The sequence below is a fragment of the Lissotriton vulgaris genome, unplaced genomic scaffold (assembly GCF_964263255.1).
Source record: "Lissotriton vulgaris unplaced genomic scaffold, aLisVul1.2 SCAFFOLD_415, whole genome shotgun sequence".
Lineage (NCBI taxonomy): Eukaryota > Metazoa > Chordata > Amphibia > Caudata > Salamandridae > Lissotriton > Lissotriton vulgaris.
This window is the reverse complement of record NW_028248207.1, coordinates 857,294-882,852: the sequence shown is the minus strand read 5'-3', so window position 1 is coordinate 882,852 and position 25,559 is coordinate 857,294. Positions and strand designations below refer to the sequence as shown.

The 25,559-nt window shown below is 43.8% G+C and overlaps 1 protein-coding gene across 1 annotated transcript in view; it reads left to right on the top strand.

The window, feature by feature from the left end:
* Positions 1 to 25,559, top strand: part of BAG4 (BAG cochaperone 4) — a 99,611-nt gene that overhangs the window by 46,889 nt on the left and 27,163 nt on the right. The window contains exons 2-3 of the mRNA XM_086949919.1: positions 611 to 715; positions 12,267 to 12,548. Of these exons, the coding sequence (XP_086806045.1) occupies positions 611 to 715; positions 12,267 to 12,548 (387 nt within the window). The remainder of the gene's footprint in view (positions 1 to 610; positions 716 to 12,266; positions 12,549 to 25,559) is intronic.

Here is a 25,559-nt window from a genome sequence, read left to right as displayed (position 1 = left end):
CACTACATGAAATTGTGAGGTGGTCGGGGGCTGAACGTTTAGTTGCACATGGGGATGGGGGTGTTTTTCTTCCCACTGCCCTCTTCCTTATTGCAGTTAATATATGCAAATTTCTACTTTTTCCCTCTTATTTACCTGTGAATCTATTATTGACACCTAACCGTACATGAGCGCCAGTGCAACTGCTCGCTATGCAAGGCTACACACGCAAGAACGTGCAGAGGTGGACATGTATCAATATTCATGTTTCAATGGACACAAGACTTTAGGATATGGAGTAATTGCCATGCCTTTTTGTCCCCTCTTCTCTCCCCCCCCCCCCCCCCTTTTCCTTACCTTATCTACTTGGTGACAAACTGTAACTGCACTTGTAAGTCTTGCTATCCCCAACTTTTTTAATGCCCTGTGAAATCTTCTAAGAATGAATAAGCGTCCATGTACTGTGTGTTATGTAACAATTGAAATGCCCAACAGTGCATGCATTTGTAATTTATATGAAAAATCAATACAAAGATTCACAAAAAAGCAACAATTTAGGTTAATTACTTTTAAGTAATTATATTTTTCAATGCTAAGAGCATTAGTAAATGTTGTTTTCGTTTTATTATAGGAGCAGGCCTACCCTGGATATAATCCTGCCTATTGGAACACTTCTGCGCCTACTCGACTTTCATATCCAAGTACATATCCAGTGAGTCCTGAGATGCAAGGCCAGGTATGTCCAGATCACTTCCAATTGTGTAATATTGAGTAGCTTCATCTTGGCACAGAAATTCTTTGTGTGATTGTCTTTTGAAGGGTAAATGAATAACTGTTGTAAACATAGACGGACAGGTAGAGGAAAAAAAGAGCGTGTTTATTGGATGCTTTACAAAATAAGTTACTTTGTTCTGTATTTTTAGCATTCTTGTGGGGTTGTTTAAGAACCTCAATTCAAATATGGGACTGCCATCAGAAATGTTGGTTTGCTTCTTGTGCTCCAGCAGTAGGTGCATAGTAGTCTGCAACAAAGGTGTTTAGCATCCTAGTTAATGCCATGTTTTGCCCGGTTTGAAGCCACCAATATACTACTGAATATATCCACATTCAGAACTAGTCTACCTGTACACATTCTTGAATCTTACCCCCATACTATCATTGGGGACTATTGGGTGCTCACAAAATTAGTTGCGTCTGTATTTGCAATTAATAAAGAAATTCATCGTCCTTTGTGTAAATTGGAATAGCTTTTGGAAGCGCACAATTTATGAAATGCTACTGAGCAGAGCTGGAGAAAGGAAACTAAGGTGTTAAAGTGTGTGGCAAAATACTCCTACGCACCTTGATGCTCTTGTTATTGCTTAATCAAAGCACAATAAAACTCCACGTGCCTGAGCTTGTCTGTGACTGACACCATGAGCGGTTAATCGTGAATCTTTAGGACTATATCCTTGAGTCATAGGAATGAGTAATCAGCCTTGTAAGACTGGACTTGCGAAATTCCTAATGTTGCTGTAACACGTGAAATATTCTATTGACAATCTCATATCTGATGCTGTTTATGCAGGTTATAAAGCATTGATATGCTGCAGAGGTGGTTGTAGGAACATGAAGATTAGTTTCTTCAGCATGTGTTACCAGCAAGTGTCAGAGTCCATTGTAGTGGGGTTGACACGATCTTAATCTCCTTTCTAGATTTCCAATCATTCAAATAACTATCCAATGTCTTTCCCTGTGTAGGATAGTGTATTCCTTTTTTTGCTTGCATGATTATTCACGTGTGTAAAGTTCCTTGTCTTGTTGTTCGGGAGTTTGGTATGAAAAGCAGTCGATCTGTTTTAAAATCACTGGCAGCTTTGACTCTGGCATTTTATATGTACAATATATGTACAACTGTAACCACCCAATATGCTCAGGAGTAGGAGAATGGAAGAAACGTTTTCCACCCGGACTTTACTATTAATCGCTGTTGTTTGTAGGTCCATCAATCAATGTCAAACAAGCAAAAACTTAATTTTGGTATGGATCATTAAATATTTCCAACCTTTTAATTATGCACCTGAATTTTGAAATGTCTTGATGTTTACAACCTAAACCTTTAAGTTTATTGAATTGTAGGCACCTGCTCTCTGCTATTCTGACAAGAGTTCCAGAATCTTTTACTCCACTTCCCACATTAAATTTTTGCCTTGAAACTTCAAATCAGGATTCGTTAGAGTAGCCAATTTCAGAATTATATTGAATTTAACAATTTCATATAATACCAGACAGTCCCATAGTGTATCACTAGCACAGTTGTTGCCGCCCCTAAGGACTCATTATCTAAGTTATTGATTTCAATTAGTTATGTTGTTGCTTTCTCAATAAGATAATAATATTCAAAAATTATAGTTCATTTTGTATTTTATGAATCACTTTGCATCCTACTATATCTTCCAGTGCATTTCAAGACTTGATTTCTATCTGTTAGTCTATGAAAGATCTAATGTTGATAAAGTATTTTTGTGAATCAAGAATTCATCAATTCAAGCAATTAGCATCTTTTACTTGACAATAAAGAATGTTAAGCAACAAAGTTTACTTTGTTCTGATGTCCAATAGTCCAACTTGTTATGGTCATAGAAATCTGAAACGAAACTGCAATTAAAAAAGTAAATTCCATAAGTCCCCAAGAAGGCCTTGTGTTGTACAATTATGGACCTGTACGGCCCCCCTTACTTTATCATTTGTGTTTCTTCTCTACACCATGATTCCTGTGCAAGTGTGTCTCACCAAATGCATTGAAACATTAATGTCCTCTTTTTAATGTGGAAACTGAAGTGACCTGTTACCTGAAGAGCGTCACTGCTCCATAGTTATGCCAAGGTCCCCCATCCTTTTTTTTTTTTTTTTTTAAACCTTTATTGTTCATTTCAGCAACAGTACATGGGTGGACCTACAACCAACAGGGGCCGGCGTCACTAAAATTAAACAGAAACCTGGTATTGTAAAAGACACAGCTCTTCAGCCGACAACCCGGGGGTCCGTTAGCGATTCAACGTACAGTTCGTAGGAATCATAGGATATTTGCACAGGATGAAGTTAAGGTTTTACATTTTAGGTAATCAAACAAAGCCCCCCCCACCCCACCCCCAAAGAAATCCCCTGAACACACCCCCCCCCCACTCTGCACCCCTGTGTTAGACTAAATAGCCACCCCAACTTGCAGTGTGCCTGTCGCCCTGACATAAAACTAATCTACAAGAAGAAAAGGAACCCCGGAAAGAGGCAGAGTCCTGTCTCCCCTACCGCCTCTGAGTAAATACAGTTGTATGTACAGACACAAAAGTCATCAAACCACTGCTGTGAAGTCCGTATACTGCTCGGGCCGGTCACCACTCCTTACTCTTGTTCCAACGGGCCACCTTCTGCGCCCCCGAGTGTTCCGGGCGGTCTCGATGCGTCGGCAGAGTGTCAAGCCAGTCACTAACGTTCTCAGGCCGATCAAAGAAGAACGTCCGTTCATTGTATTCAACACGAAGCCGGGCAGGAAAAAGCATTGCATACTTCAATCCCATGTCTCTCAATCTCCGCTTCACCCCCAAGAATCCCATCCTTTGCTTCTGTACGGATTGAGTGAAGTCTGGGTAGAAGCTAACCGTTGCATTCTCAAATTTCGTGGGGCCATTGGCCCGCGACGCCTGCAGGATAGCGTCTCTATCTCTGAAATTGAAGATTCTAGCTATTCTGGGCAATGGAGGAGCGCCTGGTTTATGCTTCCCGCCCGGAACTCTGTGCGCACGTTCAACAGCAAATGAGTTACTGAGGCCCTTGGGGGCCAGATGATTCAGAATTAGGTCCTCCACAAGGAGATTAGTGGTCAACTCGGTGGACTTCTCCGGAACACTGATGATACGAACGTTATTGCGCCTTGTTCGACTTTCGAAATCTTCCTGCCGGCGGGCAAATAGGTCGTTGGAGGACCGTAGATTGCGAACTTCTGTTTGCAGATCGGACACGTCGGTCGTGAGGCTGGCGGTCTTTATATCTAGAGACTTGACCCGTTCGTTGGTCTTCGCCAGGTGAGTCCTGATCAAGTTAACGTCTATAGCCACAGTATCAAGCTTTAGAGCTAATGTCGCATATTGCTGGCCCATGGACGTCTTCATGCTCACAATGGCGCCCATGACGTCTCGCAAAGTCAAATCATCCATTGCAGCGGAGCCATCTCCGGTCTATTCCAGAGTTTTACTAGCACCACTGGGGGATCCTTTAGGCCGGGTGTAACTATCCATAACATTAGATTGAATGGTGCCCCCTCGGTGTGTGACTTTGGTCGTCCGCTTCTCGTTGTCTGGCTTGCCCGCCATGTTGAGCGATGTGCCCCGAAGGGGCTTCTGAGACCTGGTATGAATGGCTCCTCACAAGTCAGTCTTGAAGTCTTGATACGAGACGCAACAGGCGACCATACAATCCAAAGTTTAGTCCATGGGCCACCGAAGGTGGGTGGTGGCAGGTTTCGATAGGAAAAATCCAAAAACGAAACCGAAAGTACATCCAGTGGGCACAAGTCAACTTCCACTGGCCGTTGTTGTTCAACTACCACCTGGGTATCACGGGGACTCGCGTCCCTGGCTGCTCCTCGGTGTAGGCCGTCAACATTCGGAGTGGAATAAGTCCGGTTCCCGGCGTCCAAATCGATTTCTGAAAACAGCTTTAAAGTCAGCAGGGTTATGTCCTTAATAACCCGTCGTCGTCATCGGGATTAGTGACAGGATATATGCGGGAGGCGGTGAGGCTCTCGGAAGCCCTGTGCTCACGCGACCATCTTGGATGCGCGCTAAGCTCCTCCGAAGGTCCCCCATCCTTAAATGTCTTACAAAACCAATGCCCATTTCTGTAGTGACGTTTTAGCTGTAACTTTGTGTGAAGATAGTGAATCCAGTGCTGACCTCTTTAGCTTAGTTTTCATCTTTCTCAATGTAGTTATCCGAATGAAATTAGTTCTTTTTAGCCTCCTTATAAATTCTGGCTTATCCTTTCTGGAATAAAGCTATTACTTATTTATAGTGGTGTATGCTTTCTAATAGTAATTAGGTAATCTTTAGATCGTTGCTTTGAATATACAGCCAGATTTATAGATTTTCTGGGAGAAAAGTAGGTGTGCGGAATGACTGATGCACTGGTTTGTTTAACAGGAACAATTTACTTCTGCAACACCTATTTAGGCGTGGCCCCCCAGAGAGATGTGCTGCATGAACACCCATTTCAATATTGAAGAATGCACATCCTCTCAAATATAACTGAAAATGAAACCTAACAAATTCCTAGACATAAATGATTTTATTTATTTCCATCCAGACAACTGGGAGTGATTGGTTATGGGTAAGATTAGTAGAAAGCAGAGTGACCAAGAATAGGAAGAAACGCAGCATTTCAGTTCTCAGATATATCAAAGTGCCCAGTGAGTAAGTAGCAAGCTCAAAGGAAAGCTGGCAATATAAATTTCCACGGTGTGCTCGGCCAACTCCCACAGAAGCACATGACCTCCATTTCTGTTCATGTGCAAGCAGCAGTCTCCTCATTCATTGCCCGTCGCCTTTTCCATTTAAATACAGGACCTGGTGGCCTCCTTCAGTGTAAATACAAAGGCCTTGCCTCTTTGTGTGACTGTGATTTGCTGAATAACTGATATATGTGGGTAAATCTCTTAAGCTTGTAACATCATACTTGTAGGAAGCTGGCTGTGTACATGGTATACCATTAAGTGGTTATACCGTGCATTGAGTCGAGATTCCCCAGAAGTGTACAGGGCTCAATGCAAACCCAAAGTGCTCTATTAGTGGTGGTGTGGTGCAGCCTTACGCCTAACACAGAGGAGTACATAAAGTATTATGGGGTAACCCAGTGCTCCTCAGAACCTGGATGTATAGAATGTGAAGTAATGTTGGTTCTGTCAGGTTCAAAATCGCTTTAACACTTAATAATCAACATTATCAGGAAAATGTAATTACTCCAACACTTAATCAATGAAGAATTCAATAAAGAAGAGAAGAACACACCAATTATGAATAAATCAAAAAAATAAAGTATTGAAAGCTTAATCACTTTTTTGAGCACAATCATTAGATTGAATTAAAATGGCGAAGCTCTATCCTCAAATTAAATAAAGTTTATTAGAGTAGTTATGTAGCATGATTTTTGTCTGGCACAGCTCTGCAAACCTAAATGTTCATCTAATTGTGGTAGTTTTTTACAACTTTGTGTTCATTTAACCAGCACTGTCCTGGTCCAACTCTCTCATGGCTCATAGTCTGTGAGGCCCAGACTTGTAAATTACTCTTAAAATTGAAAATTGCAAGGTTACACATGTGGGTCTGTGTGGCTTCAAGTAACAATACAGAACTACTTCAATAATTAAAGATACCTAGGTATCCAGCAACAAAATCTCTTGTTGGAGTTCAGCATTTGTGGATCACACTTTGCCATCTTTGTTGGCTCTGCTATCCCGGGGTGGAGAAGCTCCAGTGACTAACTGAGTAATGTCATGGCATCATTGTTGCTACGTTATTAAGGTTCAGTTTTATTAGCTCTCCTTCCAGTACAATGAAACGACAGGAAATACCACAAACTACTCCGTGCATGATTTAGATGCTCCAGCAAGGAGTCATTTTAAGTAATATCACTTTACTGCTCATTTCAAAGACCATATCACGTTGAAGATCGAGTAACAGTCCTATGTCTGTACCTTCAACTGATTCCTGAATTAGGAACAGCTTTGTGTCTCATCTTCTGAGGAGTCCCCATGTCTCACTTAGTTATTGCTATTCAACTTGTCTGACAGCAAAACCTTTAGTCCTCTGCACTGACCTTTTTGCTGGGTCCAGATGTTGAAGGTTTGTGGGTTTTTAACCTACTGGACCACATCCTTACTATGATCGTTACAGGCAGAGGTACTTGATGTTTAGCTGTAATGATGAGTGTTGTTTTAAGATTGTATCTTCTTAAATCTGCTGCTATTGAACAATTGGTAAAATGTGAAACACAGTGTATGATCACTTCAAAAATAATATCACAGCACGTCATAGATGAAATACGTTTATAGACCCATCTGAAAGTCACTCCCAATTTGTGGCAAACTCAATGCGACTGCAAGAGATTAGTAAAAATATAGGGATCTTGTCATTTTTTTCTAAAATAGACCTGGGTTTTTGATTCTCAGTTGCTATTTTGCTTGCTTTATAAAACTCTGCAGTGGCTTTTTCGCCCTCATCTGTGAAGGCTTTAAATTTGTCTACATTAAACTTTCAGTCCTGTACAGACAATTTCGCCCTTTATTAGGTCTGATTTCAGCCGACATCTCTTGGTGTTATTAAATTGAATGTATATTGCACTTATGGGACTTTCTTCATTCATAGGTTTTTTGCCAATCACTTTTTCAGTCCACCTCAGCAATTGGCTAGTTTCATCATGAGTGACAGAACTCCGCTCTTTCACAGATACAAAACCGGCAAATAAAGTAGTTCTGTTTAGTGTCAGGGACGTATATGTGAGTGTGTGCTTTTGAGACCCAAAAATATTTTTGCTTTTGCGCAAATATTTTAGGCTTTTAGACCTGACTGGTACACCAGCAATGGCGGTTTACCAAAGCCATGTCAAAACAAACCCATACAAAGCAAAAATGCTGGTTGCCTACACCAGAGCTAATGGCTTTGCCAGTGCCTGTTGTAACCACTGTGACGGACCTTTCGTTGATTTATGTTTGCATTTTTTTCAGCTGATGGATTTTTTTTTGTGTGCCAATCACTACGTGTGCCAAAGCCAGCTTAGTGTGCCTGCTGCTCGTCTCTGATGTTCGAGAAATATTCATCCTGATCGGTTTTTAAAAAAAAGTTTTATATAGTGCAAACTCGACCCGTTGGCATCAGACATCAGAGCACTTGACATGATCACCAGTTGCGTTACAGACCTTACATACAATTTTTTTTCAAGCACCGGGAGATTCAGTGATTTGTCCAGAATCCCAGGATGTTGAACGTCCCTGCCGAGACTTGAACCTGGTTCCCCAGGTTCGAGGTCAACCGCTCTAGCCGTTAGACCACACTCTCTCCACTCATCCTCATTGACTTCTGAACGGACAAGATATTTATTTGAAGACTGTTTTAAGAGAAGTCTGGTGTATGAAGTCTATTACTTTTATTTATGCCCAATACACAAACGAGACCAAAAGGTCCGTGCTGGAAATTGAATTCTTTAACTCACTATGAATGAAGCACAGCCGTCTGAAACTTAACTCGGACAAAACAGAAGTCCTAATCTTAGACACCTCCCCCTCCGCCTGGGATGACTCTTGGTGGCCAGAGGCCCTTGGAAAAGCACCCATCCCGACGGACCACGCACAAAACCTGGGCGTCATTCTGGACTCCTCACTCTCGATGACCAGACAAGTCAACGCCGTCTCATCATCTTGCTTCAACATTCTTCGCATGCTCAAAAAGACTTTTCGCTGGATCCCCACCGAAACTAGAAAAACGGTCACTCACGCACTGGTCACGAGCCGCCTGGACTATGGAACACCCTATACGCGGTACCTCCGTAAAACTCCAGAAAAAGCTCCAACGCATCCAGAACGCTTCAGCCAGGCTCATACTAGACATCCCGCGTAAAGAACACATCTCTGGTCACCTGAAAAACCTCCACTGGCTCCCCGTAAATAAGAGGATTACCTTCCGCCTCTTAACCCACACACACAAAGCACTTTACGAACTTGGACCCGAATGCCTCAACACACGACTGTCCTTCTACACCCCCTCCCGTCAGCTACGATCCTCCAACCAAGCCCTTGCCACTGTACCTCGCATCAACAAAGCCACCATGGGAGGTAGATCCTTCTCCTACCTGGCAGCTAAAACCTGGAACTCTCTCCCCACTCACCTACGCCTTACTCAGAACCACATAGCATTCAGAAAACAACTTAAAACTTGGATATTCGACAAGTAACTCCCCCCCCCCCCCCCCCCCCCCCCCCCCCGTCCTCAAGCGCCTTGAGACCCTATGGGTATGTAGCGCGCTATATAAATCTTGACTTGACTTATTTCGATATGGAGGATCCAAGAAAAGGGTGAAGTCATTGGGACCCGAGCGTTATGATGGTCACAAATCTCAAGTAGGTAATGCACATACTTTAGAGCTCCTTGTTTACTTTTCATGGTCCTATCCTACCACGCAAATACTTTGCTTTTGTGGAACATGCTTGGGTGTTCATTGTGGATTCCAGTGCAACCTTAACTCACAAGGATGTGCTGGAATGTGTGCCTAGCACACATTTCCCCTGCGACAGTTCTACCCTAACTAAGGGTTGTCGCAAGAGAAGGTGCAGTGGAGGCAGGTAACATAAATCGATTCAGAATTTTTTGTGGAAAAAGGCGCCTCATGCGCTTGCATGAATTCACAAAGGGAACTTGTACATACAAAATGCAATACATGAACGCAAATTGCTTAGAACACACACATTACACCAGCAAACACTTTCTGCTTTTAGGGCATGACATTGGGGTATCTGTGACTAGTGCAGATCACAGTGCTTCCGTATTTCACCAAGAGATGCATGCACATGAATGTGTGCGGTTGCACCATTGATTCATCTACGGAAATCCTGGTCTTACATAGGCCTATCGCAGGGGAAGGGACATTGAAGGCACACAATAAAATGCCTCCTATCTCCATTGCATACCCTCACTTCACCACTCTTATGATACAACAGGCCCTTAAATGAATGTACCTGGCAGTAAGGCTCCAGGGGGTAACTAGTATAAGGGAAAGCCTGCTGACATGAGCAGTCCCCATCATCACTGGCTTCCACAAGCCATGCACGTCGTGTGTAGATATTTATTTAGAGTTTACAACTATGATGTAACAGGCCGGGAATGGTTAGAGTGTTGTCTTTGCTTGAGTGTGTGGAAAGTGTTTCTGTGTTGCACATGATAACCAATGAGGTGGCGTTATCTTGTAACAGGACACGAAGCTTAGCATTGTGATGATGAAGGATGAGAGATAAACTTGTATTTTTAGAATGTCTTGAGCTGGTAGCGCTAATTAGCTCTGCAGGTCCCTTTATTGGGAAGATAGTTTTCCTTTTATATTTTCAATCCGATTTCCTATATGACTGTGGAAGGAAGGTGTCCACTCTGTGATCCTATGGATCCTTTAAGAGTTATCAGGTGTTAATATAAAGTGAGATGGGGGGGGGGGGTCCGATATTAAACCCTTCTTTAATAACCATTAGGTTCTACCCAGACAGGTCTGCTGAGAAGAGGCATCTGCCACAAATTGCTCATCACTGGAGGATACTAACATAGTCCACCCTGCAGGTCCCAAATAGTTCAATACTCGGAGTACTTACATTTTTGAATGATGGACTGCGTTATCGTTTTCCTTCTATCTTGACAAATCTCTTCCATTGATATCTCATTACGACTATCATATTAAAGAGGTCTGTAACAGTCTGTCCCGCAGATCTCTGATTTCCTCCCTCACTCTTTATCAACAGCTGTTACCTGCATCCCATACTACGATAACCGCACCTCGGTGCTCATCACGCACAACATGGAAACACTTCCCACATAGGCTAAAAGCAAAGACAACACACTTCCAAACACACCCCCCACACTGCATAGCCTGCTACCTGCGTGGACAAGCACTTCAGAGCCCCATGTCAGTAGGGGTAGTAAGTGCTATGCGAATACCATATTACAATACAATATCCACATGGCTCATGGGAATTGAGTGCACACCTGCAGCTTTTAAGAGCAGAAGTCTGGACGAGCCATCCAAGCACAATATCTGCACTCTGATCTTCTAATGCCCACTGACCCCCTTCTGGAATCTGGACCTGCAGCTTATGAAAATGTGGGCACAAAGTTTGCCATTCATAACTCTGTGGCCCGAATTTTGGTAAACCTGGGCCCAAATTACTTTGGTTGTTATTTTGCTCTTATTGGATAACTGATGGCAGTCTTACAGTCGCTTCCTTTGAGCCTCACTTGTCCCTTAATCCAGGGGCCACCTCTGGCCTCTTCCAAGCTCCTGAGAAAAGAACTTTACACATTTGTTTTATCTAGCTAATGCTATTTTTTTGCTCTTAAGTTTTCTGCTCTGTATCCTGTGGAGGATGAGGTTCAAATGTCCCACTCAAATACTACTGCATTTTACATGTTCAAACAAGGTTGATGCTTGGTACTTGACTGTTGTCGAAACGTTTTTCCTTTAGAATGACCCTATTACACAGCTCAACACGGTTGTCATTTACACAACTCGCACTATTCGCACTTCTCTTCTGTAAGAAAATATCGTAACAATTAGAAGGCACAGCAGCCATATAGATTACTACATTTTTAGAGGGAATATTTTTAGGTTAGAAGGATTGCTATTGTTTTTGGGCGAGTAAGATTCCCATTTTTTGCAAAATGTTTCTTGTTTGAGATACCCAGTAAGTGCTGTGACTAGGCTTCCTGCTTGAGCAGTGCTGTTTAATGCTTATGTACCGGCTGGTACCGTTTATCCAGTCCTTGGTGGAGGCAGATTAGCACCCAGTGCGGTTTGGCAGCCCAACAACTCTGGCTAAAAGAACGATTTTCTGGAGTTTCCATTTAAAGAATAGATCATTAGTTACTTGCATAAATTTGTAGATTGGCAATCGGGAGGGTTAGGATGGGAATATCGAGGGTATGCATTCCAATGCAACTTTGTAGCTCTAAATAAGATGCAAAATACGTTGTGCAAAAACTAGCGACAACAATGCTTTCTCACCATTGATTAAGCCATTTTAATGAGGGTTGGTCTGACTAATTTTGGTGAAAATTCTGCTTTGTTTGACTCTTCCACTCCACTTTCAGAAACATATTTCTTTAGTTTAAACATCCTAACACTATCACTTTCTTAAACACCCAAACAGGAGTAATACCCACTGCATTTGAACCAGGTGGTCTTGAAAGTGACAATATCTTCTTGAAAACGATTAGATTATGAGCTGGGCATTTTTCCGTTTGCTTTAAAATATGACTTCACAGCTATATCCGGTCATTAGGCTTTTACTTTTGGTTTAAAATATAAAACAGCCATAGCCCAGCATATGAAAGAATGATCAGCGTTATGACTTACCTACATGCTATCTGATTGAAATCTGCATTTCTGGGTGCTGGCATCTGCATGCATAGTAATGAAATGAACACATTTTGATTCAAGGCTTTAAACTCATAGTCGTACTCGTAGTAACGTATCCTTTTCCAATTTGGTCATTTATTTTCTAGGGAATGGAATCCTACACAAATGGAGGTTATGGCTCGCCGTACACACATGGTCCTCCCGGTGCAATGAATAATCCGTATACTAACATTCACCCTTCAAATCCCTTCTATTCTTCTGGACATCCCCAAGCAATGTATTCTACTGAACCTACCAGTGTGTACAAGTCAGCTGGCAGCGTTCCAGCCTCAGCCACACAATGGAGCTACCCGGCGCATCAGAGCTGTCAAGACTGCTCTGCTCACAGAGGGCAGGTTCCAGGATATTCAGCGTTCTCTACACACCAGGTATGGAAAAAAAGGGGCCTTCTATGGCTTGAGCTTTTGAGACGATGAGCATGTTAATCCTGGTTTGCTGAGAACACTAAAAATAATCTGTTTTGTTTACAAAATGTTTATATTGTCACATGAGTTAGTGAGAGTAAGTGTCTTGCCGCAGCAGCATCTTTCTTGATGTAGAGAGAGGTGGAACCTGTTTCTGCTTCCAAGGTGATCACCAACCTGTGTTCTGTTATCAGTTGCTTAAACAACAATATACCACATAACCAAATCGAACCACTATATCCACGTCCTCGCTCTCTCTTCTCACCTACCACTCATATTCTCGTTCCTTTACCTTCCCTTTGTTCATTGACCCCTGCAAATTAACAAACCACTACTGTTTGCTCCAATATCCTAGAGCTTTGTTCTACATTACTGTTCAGAGCTTTCCTCACAACTTCACTAGCTTTGTTGCTTCTTAGATAGGTTTGTGCTATACATTCCCCACTAAATACATACCTGCAAGCTCTTAGAACCTGCCCTTGATGCAATGGACTTCAAGGAGATATTGTCCAGTGTCAAAACTCTGTCTTTGGTGAAGTCTGTGACATATCTGTTCCTCGACTGCTGTGACATGAAGTGCTAATCTAGCTTCAGCTTCTTCCCCATCTTATTTGTTTTATGGGCAGGGCCAATCAAAGTATACGGCAGGAGAGAGTCAAATTACGCAGCAGGGTGGAGTAAATTATGCGGTACAAAAATATGCGGCATATTACGGCACATTTTAATATAGTATTACTTTAATATTTCATCATTTAGTAACTGCTTTACATCCAAATATAACAATCCGCAACAGAAAGGTGACCAGTCCAGCTTTGTAATGGGCCTTCCACTGCACAGCAACACGTGTTGCTGCATTTTTAGTAACTTTTGAACCGTTTGAACTAAAAGCAATATTTTTTGTTAGTCTGCTGATTATCGACAGATTATGGATTATGTGACCATTCTATGATTATACGAAAATTGCCACAGCCGCATATCCAGTGGCCCTGTTTATAGTGCTCAACTGTCGCTTAATGGTGACTTCAATATAATATGCCACCTTGTGAGCATTGATTAGTGTAGAACATCTCTCCTTGTGGTTTTGGTGGGCAGTAACATCAACCAAGCTTTTTTTCTGTTGTTAAAACTCCCCTATATGTTTGAGCGTCCTCCAAATAAGCTATTTGTACAGCAGATGATTTGCTTCTTGTTCATTGGGGCTCTCTGCAGTGGTTTAAGATTGTTCCAAAGTTAGGGTTCCGACCTTGACTCATCTGCTCAGCATTTGCTTCATCTAGAGATTAAAGGATATTCAGAATCCAGAACAAAGGGGAAGTGGAGGCAAGTAGTACAGGTAATAAATGTAAAAGAATACAGATGGAGAAATCAGAAAAGAGAGACAAAGTTGAAGGAAAAGATAAACGGAGACACTGCTGGTAGAACGGACTCAGTTTAAAAATATGGGAGGAGAATAAAAAAAAGAAATATTTCTACTGGAAATGTAACCAGGCTGAGTTTGCAAATTCAATGTAAGATGACATGAGGTTGATTACCTATTGCAAAGTACTGCAGATCACTGGTTCTTGGGTTTGAGACCGATTAATGAGTTAAAATATCTACTCCAGTCATCTTTTTAACCTGAATATCAAAGATTATTATTCCAGTGAAACGGTGGGTACATTTGCCTACTGTAGAGATCAATCGGTGTGTATGCTGCAGGTCAGAAAATAATCCCAAAGACATCACTATGGGTTTACATGCTTACTACCAAGATATTTGTGTAAAATGTAAGTCGATGGTTAAAATTATGATTCAAGGGATACATGGGCCATTGTATCTGCCAAAGAGGTCTGTGTGTTTGTTACTTTTGTCACATTTTCATTCTGAAGTGCCCTAGCTCTCTCCCAACAATGCATTGACGGCGTGAGTTCTACTTGGGACATTCTGCTGTTAACATACTAAAAGTACAAAACAAACAAATTGAATCACATACTCTTAAAATGAACTTAAATTGAATCACAGACCAACTGGACCTCTGATTAGCCTAAACCTTGCCTCCACACGCAGGCTACAATTGAGTATTTCGATTGATCTTGCTTACAGGGTAGTTTCCCTTAAATCCAGTACAAAAGACGAAGCAGCATGATCTCTGTTAAACTTGTGACGTTTTTCTGCTTCCTATATGGCGCATGACTGCATATATGCAAATATGCAGTAGTTGCAAGGGAACCTGCACTTGTGTAGGAGCAGCACTGCATTGAATTTAACGACCCCCACAAGGGGCAGCGCTGGGGAATACTAGCCTGGAGTTAGTATTTCACTTCTTTACACTGCACAACAAATACTGGCCCAGGGAATGGGTTTTATTGGTGCTTTACATTCCTGGACATCCTGTTAGTAATTTACAGTCTTTGGGGGTGGAGGAGATGGAGGGGGATTCTAGCCAGAGTGTGAAGCTTTTCATTCATGGGCTTTTTTGGAATCCGGTCTTATTTTGTTACTTAACATAGTAGGGCATTACGGAAACAATGTTGGGAATAGTGGATTGCATACTGCAGTAATGTAGGTACTTGCTTGATGGTGCATTGCACGGTGGGAAATTAGTGGTACTTTACTTACTGGGGCATTCCAGATGCTGATTTGTCTAATTGATAGTGCTTTACATACTGAGTCATTGTGGGTACTGGATTGGTGCAGCGCTTTAAATATTGGGGCATTAGCGCCACTAGTTGAGCCTTTCAACAGATAAACCTCTTCTGCAGGAGCTTGAAGGCAGCAGAAGCCAGTATAGGTAAATGTGACTCTGGTTCTTCCACTTCACATAAACTTGCCCATGTTTTGTGAGACAGAATTGCTGGACACACTTTTCAGCTATCGGAGCATACCTGAACAGGCATGGGGAATCCTTTTTTTCTTGGCTAAGGGAACTGTTAAAATGCATAATGGGTCTGACACATTTATTCCCTATGGTAGGGCGCCTTGCCAACACTTCAGACCCTAACATGTTTATTACCAGGCTGATGCACAAACCCTTGGCATCCTGGAAATTAACGTGTTTTTTTTAGCAAAAATGCTCTTTTACTGAACATTGCCTAGGTGCATAGGCAATGTTTAAAGACCCTTGTGCCTCCGAGCCTTTCACAACCTATCAGGGTCAGTGTGGTTCTTGAGACTTACTCCTCTTTCATTGCAAGAGTACCCTCTGATTTCCATCTGAATAAAGAAGTCATCCTGCCAATCTTCTTTCTGCATCCAGATCCATACTTGACTGAGATCTCTCCATAATTTTAAGTGAAATGTGCGCTGCATTTTTTTTTTCTGGAGCAAATTACATTATTAGCTTTTTGTAACCTTTGGGTGCACTGATGCTAGTCTAGCAGAAGCTAAGGACACCACTGACAGGTGGATAACATTTTGCATCACCCACTGCTACAACCTGCGTGGAGCCTAGTTTCCACTGAGTACCAGGGCACATTCCACCAGGGCGAGAGTGGTGTACGTGGCATTTTCTGTGCCTGTCTGAGACAAATCGGTACAAAAGGGGGTGGTGATGGATGGACCATCTAAACCAATCAAACACTCACACCCAGTCAACCGATCTGGGTTTAATCCATCACCGTTCTTTAGCCCACTCTGCAACCCCAGTTCAGACATGGCCATATGCAAATCAGTCTGACCCTGTGCCTCATGGGAACAGTCCAGCCCAAACTGCCAAGCCATGCCTTCCCTGGACCGGAAACCAGCTTCCTAGGACGGGTTTCTGGCATTAGACGTCTTCAGCTAGGCTTGCTTGAATCCGGTGGCAAAGTGAGCAAGGGACTCATGTCTGAGCGTACCCTGCCAACCTATGGCCAACAAAGCGGTACAAAAGGGGGTGGTGATGGACGGAGCATCTGAGCCAATCAAATACTCACACCCAGTCAACAGAGCTGGGTTTAATCCATCACCGTTCTTTAGCCCACTCTGCCCCCCCAGTTCAGACATGGCCATATGCAACTCAGTCTGACCCTGTGCCTCATCGCTTTGTTCGCCCTAAGTTGGCAGGGTATGCTCAGAAGTGAGTCCCTTGCTCTTTTTGCCACTGGATTCAAGATAGCCTGGCTGATGGGATTATGAATCCGAAACCGGTCCCAGGATGCTTGTTTCCTTCCAGGGAAGGCATGGCTTGGCAGTTCGGGCTGGACTGTTCCCATGAGGCACAGCGTCAGACTGATTTGCATATGACCATGTCTGAACTGGGGTGGCAGAGTGAGCTAAAGAACGGTGATGGATTAAACCCAGATCAGTTGACTGGGGGTGAGTTTGATTTTCTCAAACGCCCCGTCCATCATCCCCTTTTGTATCGCTTTGTCTGAGACAAATGGCAGGCACTTGCGTGCATTACCCTTCACGTTCTGCAGTAACTGTGCCCTTGAAGCTTCATCCCACAGAGGTGCAAAGTTTGTCCAGGAGGTTTTCTACATTGTGTTGTTCCAGGCCTAAGCTTCCCAATGCTGCTTTCTGTTTTTCATCCCCTTAATCTTGTTAAACTGCTATTGAGTCTACCTATGCATTGACAATGAAAAAGTGCCTGAATGTAAAAATAGAATGAAGTTGCCTTTATGGTGAGACTGTTCCTAGTCTGCGGGCACTTTCCTGGTATCTGTACCCTTACATCTTATCCTCTGCCATTGGTGAGACAATGCTCACCATTTGGCTTCCTTTTTAGGGCTCGCAAGCGAAAAGCCCTTTTACTGACGTTTTAAAAATGGACCTGTAAATTCCACAAATTCCACACGCTCGTTTCCTTTCCGGTCTGCTATTGGCCTTCACGTGTGTTTTTGTTTTAAAGCGAACATACCATAGGTCAGAGGCGGGCGAATAGCTCCGCCTCTGTCCTATTGGTGTCTGTTACGCGAATTTCCTGACCTATTGCTTTCAATTATCGGGCCAGACTTGTGCGTGATAATTCAAAGCATATGTCAGGAAAGGCGCGCGCACCACACCCGGCTTTGTTTTTTTCCCCCCGATTGCTTTCAGTTTCCCTCAGCGTGGCTCAGGCGGCCGACAAGCACATAGAGACCCGACCTTCCTCTGTACATCTGGGCTAACCGGAGCAGAGAGGGGAGTGCTGGTAGGAGTGTTTTTACGGCCTGCGGACGACACACCCTCCCCAATGAACCTAGGGCTCTGGCTGCTTGGGTATAGGCATCCGTGCTGCAAGAAGCTGAAAGTGCTTCCACGCTTCAGCCTCTCTCTGCGAACATTAATCTGTCCTGGGAAGTAGGCGCCTCCTTTCACTAACTAAGTAAAGGCACTCTTCGTGATCTCACGTGCCAGGAAGCCCTACCTTGAAAGCAGCGTGGGTAGGAAGCAGTGCCTCCTCTCTACAGGGCAGCGGCTGCGTCCCCCGCCCGTCTGTGGAGTGGGGCGCTGGGGATTCTCCGGCTCCTCGTGAAGTGCACCCCATCTCGGGCGGTCGATATGGAATCTAGGTTTGAGAGGACGAGCACACAACTGTGCACCTCATCCCGCGGGCTGCAGCCCTGTGTGTGTGTCATTGTGCTACTGTACTGTAGCGCTGTATGTAGTGCAAAGCGCTCATCACTTGTATTCGGGAAGAGCAGTGGAGCTTTAAGTGGGATGAAAAAAACTAGGGGGGCTCATAAAGGGGCGTGGCCACTGTAATTAAGGGTGTGATTTAAAACACTTAAGCTACAAATCTGTGTTTAGCACGCTGTGCCGCCCGACTTGTATTTTGATCTTTCTGTCATTACATCCAGAGATACAATACAAGTGGCATCATACCTACAACAAGGAAGGACCATTGGCTTTGTCAATGGTTGTTAGTTGAACCTGGGGGCGCACCTCATCCCGCGGAATGCAGCCTGGATGTGTCATTGTGCTACTGTACTGTAGCGCTGTATTTAGTGCATGCGGCACAAAGCACTCATCACTTATACTCGGGAAGAGCAGTGGAGCTTTAAGTGGGATGAAAAAACTAGGGGGGGCTCGTAAAGGGGCGTGGCCACTGTAATTAAGGGTGTGATTTATTTATTTATTTATTTATTTATTTAACATGTAACGTGCAACAGCTACCCGCAGTGGGTTTCCCGGCGCTAGGGATAGACTCAAGAAGAAAGAAATATCAGGTAATATCAAGCAGACCAGAGCAACGGGCAGATCACTCAAAAAGCTAGGTCTTAAGTCCCTTCTGGAACCGCAGCAAGTTATTCTCCAATTTTAAAGCAACTGGTAAAGCGTTCCAGAGCTTAGGACCTAGATGAGCGAAAGACCGCCCACCCATTCTAGCGAGTTTGAATCTTGGGATAATGAAGTCTCCATTCCCAGAAGATCTAAGGGTTCGATGAGTCCTATATGGTTGAACTAAGTTCTGTAGGTATTTAGGGGCTGTGCCCTGCCTGATCTTGAACAGATAACATAAGGCTTTAAATGTAATCCGGCTTGAGATTTTAAGCCAGTGTAAGTCACGCAGAGCAGAGGATGCTGAAATTCCCCATGGGACCTTCCGAAGCAGGCGGGCAGCCGCATTGTGGACTACCTGAAGAATCTTAATGGTTGCAACATCAGCTCCCAAATAGAGAACATTACCGTAGTCCAGGCGGAAAACAACCAACGCCTGGACAACAGTTCTCTGGGTGGATAGGGGCACCATCCAAAAAATTTTCTGGAGCCATCTTAAGGTGGAAAAGCAGATCGCAGCAACCTTAGTAGCCTGCTGCCTTATAGGTAACTTGTCGTCAACAAGGAAACCAAGGTTGCGAACCACTGTGGCTGGTTGTGGAAGTGGTTCCATATCACTAGGCCAATGTTGGGGGCCCCATAGATTTTTATTCTTGCCCAATATCACCACCTCTGTCTTCTCCCCGTTTAATTTCAGACAGTTTGCCTGCATCCACTCGGCCACGCGTACCAGGCCGAGCTTTAGAGCAGAGGGGCTGTCCTCATCTCTGCCTGACAGAGAGAAGACAATTTGGGTGTCATCGGCATAGGAGAATAGCGTCAGCCCCGCTTCCTCCACAATGGTGGCCAGGGGTCTTACGTAGATATTAAACAGTAAGGGGCTGAGTATAGACCCCTGGGGAACACCATAAGCCAATGAGCAGGTTGTAGATGTAGCTTTGGCTGAGAAAACCTGGAAGGTACGCCCACTAAGAAAGGAGGCAATCCAGGCTAAAGCCGAGCCTGCCACTCCCAGGGAACGGAGAGATCTCAAAAGGATGGAATGGGACATGGTATCGAACGCGGCACTCAAATCCAGCAGGATGAGTGCAGATGTTTCACCTTGATCGATACCGTGTCGTAGACTCTCCGTAACTCCGAGAAGTGCTGTCTCTGTGGAGTAGTGAGCTCGGAAGCCGGACTGGGATGAGTGTAAAAAAACAGAACTCTCCACTAGATGGTTCAGTTGAGTGTTGACGTGCCTTTCCAGGATTTTCGAAAAGATGGGCAACAGGGATATGGGCCTGAAGTTAGAAGGATTAGAAACAACCGCACCAGCCTTTTTTAGAAGGGGCACCACCATTGCATGTTTCCATGCCTGGGGGACATGAGATTCCTTTAAAGAGGCATTTAACAATTTTGTAAATACCTGATATAAGTTGGGATCTAACATCTTCAGGATTTTGGCAGGTAAAGGATCGCGGGGAGAGCCTGATTTTACACTATTCAAGCATGAAAGGAAGGCGGCATCATCAAACAGTTGCCATTCCGTGAGCTTCACTGAGGTGACGGAAATTTCAGGCAACAACGAAAATCCAGTCTGGGATTTCTCTGCCGTAGAACTCAGGGAATCATAGATGCACTCAACCTTTGAAATAAAAAAACTCCGCCAGCAACTGACATTGAGCCACATCCAAGGAAGGGGGAATTGGAGTAGTATCAGCTCCTGTTAATTTCCTGACAACGGAAAACAGAACTCGAGGACAATTTTGCGCTTGCGTTACCGTATTTGTGGTATAGGCAGCTCTCGCACTTTTGCACTGCTTATGGTAACCTCTAAGGGCTTCCTTATAGGCCACTTTCCGCGATACGCCTCCATCTCCTTTCAAGTGCCTTGCAGTTGGCCCGAAGCTTCAACTCCTCTGAGAACCAAGGTTAAAACACATAAGCTACAAATCTGTGTTTGGCACGCTGTGCCACCCGACTTGTATTTTGATCTTTCTGTCATTGCATCCAGAGATATGAATCAAGTGACATCATGCCTGCAACAAGGCAGGACCATTGGCTTTGTCAATGGTTGTTAGTTGAACCTGGGGGTGCACCTCATCCTGCGGGCTGCAGCCCTGTGTGTGTGTCATTGTGCTACTGTACTCTAGCGCTGAATGTAGTGCACGCGGCACAAATCACTCATCACTTATACTCTGAAAGACCAGTGGAGCTTTAAGTGGGATAAAACAACTAGGGGGTCTCGTAAATGGGCGTGGCCAATGTAATTAAGGGTGTGATTTAACACGCACAAGTTAAAAATCTGTGTTTAGCACGCTGTGCCGCCTGACTTGTATTTTGATGTTTCTGTCATTGCATCCAGAGATACGATACAAGTGACATCATACCTACAACAAGGCAGGACAATTGGCTCGGTCAATGGTTGTTAGTTGAACCTGGGGGTGCACCTCATCCCGCGGGCTACAGCCCTGTGTGTGTGTGTCATTGTGCTACTGTACTGTAGGGCTGTATGTAGTGCACGCGGCACAAAGCGCTCATCACTTATACTCTGGCAGAGCAGTGGAGCAGAAATGGCGCCAAGCGCGCACACTGCGCTCTAAGCTCTATAGTCAGGGTTTTAAGTGGGATGAAAAAACTAGGGGACTCTTAATGGGGCGTGGTGACTGTAATTAAGGCTTGATTTAAAACACTTAAGCTAAAAATCTGTGTGCCGCCCGACTTGTATTTTGATGTTTCTGTCATTGCATCCAGATATACGAGTGACATCATACCTACAAGACAGGACCATTGGCTTTGTCAATGGTTGTTAGTTGAACCTGGGGGTGCACCTCACCCTGCAATGCAATGGGTCTTGCATTATTAAAGTTTAAGCTATTGGCATTGTAAATGATAATGTCTTTTATTCATTTGTATAGGTGCGTAAACAAGCTTTGTACTTCTAGTCCATGCTTATGAGAAGCAAGGCTGGCAGTCTCTTTTACTGCCAGCCTTGCTCATCGTAAGCAAGAACTTTACGTTCAAAGTGCGTGTTTATGCATCGATTGCTGGTTTTAAAAACAAATGAATAAAGTTTCCTGTATTTCCTATAAGGTCAGTTTTAGTAATGTGGCCCTTTACCTACAACTGTATGCTTATTCAAAGTTTGCAATATTTCCTATAGAGTCAAATTTAGTGATGTGTGCTCTTACCTACAACTGTCATTAAACAAAGTTTGCATTTTCAATATCAATAACCATCTTTTACTTGCAAAATGTGTTTTCTTTTTCGCAAACTGTAAATCAAAGTCACAAACACATATTTTACGTACATACCCATTGCATAACTAAGATTTTCAAAAAAAGATGCAAAATACATACATCAATATTTATTAACTACTTCTTCAACAAGCTATCATTTAACTTTTTTATACACTTACGCATTACATGTGATTGTATTTCAGTATAATTGCAATTCCATAACTAGCACTAACAACATTGCCATTTTCAATGCCAACTGCTCAAACTTTAATAATGCGAGACCTATTGCATTTCCAACGCTTGTTTAAATTGATGGGAGTTGGCAAAGTAGCAGGTACACCCCCCTACAGGAATGGGCGGGACCGCATTTAACAAAGCACGCCATTTTGCAAATACCTGGAGGTTTCACAGCTATAGAGGAAGTTTCCAGTCCTGCCACTAATTGGCCTACAAACACATACTGGCTGTGAATATGAAAGAGCCTGCGACTAAAGGTTGCGGGTATTATAAACGTGATCTTATTCTTTTGGTTGGTAGTATCAAGGCGAATATATCTGGACTGTGTTGTGTGAAACCAATCAATCAATCAATCAGTGTCTGTTACGCGCTGCTACTCACCTGTGAGGATCTCAAGGTGCTTGGGGAGGGGTGGGGGGGCTGCAAGTCCTGATGGGCTCTAAGGTTCATTTGAAGAGCCAGGTCTTGAGATCCTTCTTGAAAAGCTATTAGATGTACACTGCTTTGTACTTTGTTGTAATAATAGAAGTTATTTGAATCTTGATCAAAGTCCTGTATTCAAGAGTATTACTCAGATATCAGTACCATTTGTAGATCCACATTGACATGCCGAAACAGAGATGCGAGACCTGCTGACCTTAGTCCCGGACTTTCTCCTCTTCCTCACGGAAACATGGCTGACCCTAGCATCAGCACCAAACATCGCCATGGCCACTCCTCCCTGATATAAGACCCTCAGACAAGACCCCCAACTCAGGCCCAGTGAAGGACTTCCCATCATCTTTAAAGAAACAATCCGCAGAACTGATTTCATAGACATCAAACCCATTTACACCGAGCACCTCACCTTCAAACTGCAAATTATCTCCAACTCCACCCTATGCGGCACCCAGGTTTTCCGATCCCCAGGAGCAAGCACCACCTTCACCAGCAGCATCACGGACTACATTGCTCCAATAATCCTCTACTCCAGTGCCTTCATCCTACTGGGAGACGTCAACTTTTGCCTCGCCGCCCCAAACTCTTCTCCCCTCCTCAAAAACCTTTGACCCTGGGACTCACCCAGCATGTATGTGACCTCCCACCTGTGCTACCAGACACATTTTGGACCAAATGTTTACCTCATCAAGCAACAACCATCACCTGTAATGAGCCTGACCTCGTCTACTTCTATATCGACATGTCCCATCACAGAATTTAAACCGCTACAAGCCTGGCTAACTGCTGCTAGAAGAATTCAGCAGAGCAGGATTGGGCCTTCACCCTCTCTAAGAACCACTAAGAACATTCAGGCAACTTACCAACAGATATCAAGTATTTAAATGACTGAATTACCATCTGAACAACGACACTGTAGTCCCTCGCAAACAAAGCAAACAGCAAGAATGCACATGCAAGTCATCTCATACACAGAAGAACTCCGGGATGACCAAGCGGCTCTGCACGCAAGTAGAAAGCAGGTGGAGATTAAGACAAGAAGCCAAGGACAGAGACACCATCAAATCCACCTTGAGATGCTATCACCAAAAAATCTGGAACACCAGGTGGAAGGCCCCAGCAAACTGCATTAACATCAGCTCCAACTGCAGCAAAGAAATAATCTCCATAATGAAGGACATCATCACACTCGCAGCCACTGTCAGCAACATCACCCCATCTCAAGAACCATGCAGCAATCTCTCAGACTTTTTTAGTAATAAAATCACAGCCATGTATGATAACTTCAACTCTCAATCTGACCCCATCATCCTTGTAGCCAAGACCGCACCATGACCACATGGAACACCAGCCCCTCAGATGAAACTACCACAATCATGGAGCCCATTCTCAACTGGGCCCCATCAGATATGTGTTCCTACTAAGTCTTCAATAAAGGACTCATCCCCATCAGCAAATCCCTCACATGCATCCTCAACATCTCCATCAACACATCCAAATTCCCGGAAGCCTTGAAGCACTGGCTGCCAACACCCTACTGAAGAAGCCCTCCGCAGACATGCTAACTGCCGACCAATCCGCCACTAACTCCACCCAGCCAAAGTCCTCTAGAAAGCCATAACTAATGTAATGTAATACAGACTTATAAAGCGCACCATCACCCCACGAGTATCCGGGCGCTGAGGTTACAGGTACTATCCTAATTGCACAAGTTTACCAATCGGATGCCTGTCCTACACTACATCCTACGGAAGAGCCAGGTTTTAATGCCTCCCCGAACACCTCATCAACCACTAGCTCCTCAACATCAGAGTCTGGACTCACTTGACCACAGTACAGATACAGCTCATTACAGCAACATACATCAATATGATTGTAGACCTAGCAGATACTACGACTCTCATCCTACTGGATCTCTTAGCACCGCTTGACGCGGTCTCCCTTCCTCATCAGACTACTGCTCGGGCCCGCATTCAGGGACCTTCACTCTAATGTATCTTCACATTCTTAATCGGAAGAACTCTGTCAACCTGCTGCCCTACGCCTTTGAAACCCGGCAACTCATCTGCAAGAGTACCTCAAGGCTCCTCACTGAGCCCCACCAGTTCCAACATGTGTGTGACAACACTAGCCGATGCCATCCGCATCCCCGGCATCAATATCCTCTCCTATGCTGACAGGACACAACTTATACTGTCCTTCTCTGGCATATTTTCCAAAGTAAGGAACATGTTTACCGCCTGGATGAAATCCAACTGTCTCAAGCTGAACATATGTATAATCAATTGGAGGAAGGAGAGAGAGAGATCGGATCCTTTCAGTCTCCATTCAGTTATTTATAATCAATTAAGGGAAAGGATCACTATTCCTGCGCGAACCAAGGTCTGCAGGTAGGTATCTGGGTGTCTCCCAATAAAAAGACCCTCATACACGTGTTTTTTTTTATTACTCGTAGCGGTATATGATGTGTCCCCGCTTCTTTTAACACGTGAGTGCGTAATCCTTGGGTCAGTTCTTTTGTGTACACCCTCTGCCAGGAGGCTTTACCTTTGGCTAAGGCAGTAATGATCATGGAAAAGTGGGAAAGTGAGTGGGGAGGTGGTGATATATTAAAAATTGGCCGGACAGCCAGTAAGTGGACTTTAATGAGTCTGGATTCGGACAATTGTAAAATTAGTTCGTGCAGCTATGGAATTGGTTATGGATTCTAGCGCACTCAGATAGTTTGGTAAAAAGCGGTCGACACGTTTCAGCCTTGGTTGATAATTGGTCAGTAGGCTTTCTTCAGGACCAGTAAGTGGTAAAGTGAATAGAAGTGAAAGAATAGGTAAAATTATAACCTGATTCTTCGGGTGGTAGAAGGTCGCATTGTACCTGTAAAGAAAGAAAAATGTGCACACGACAACAAATAGGGGAA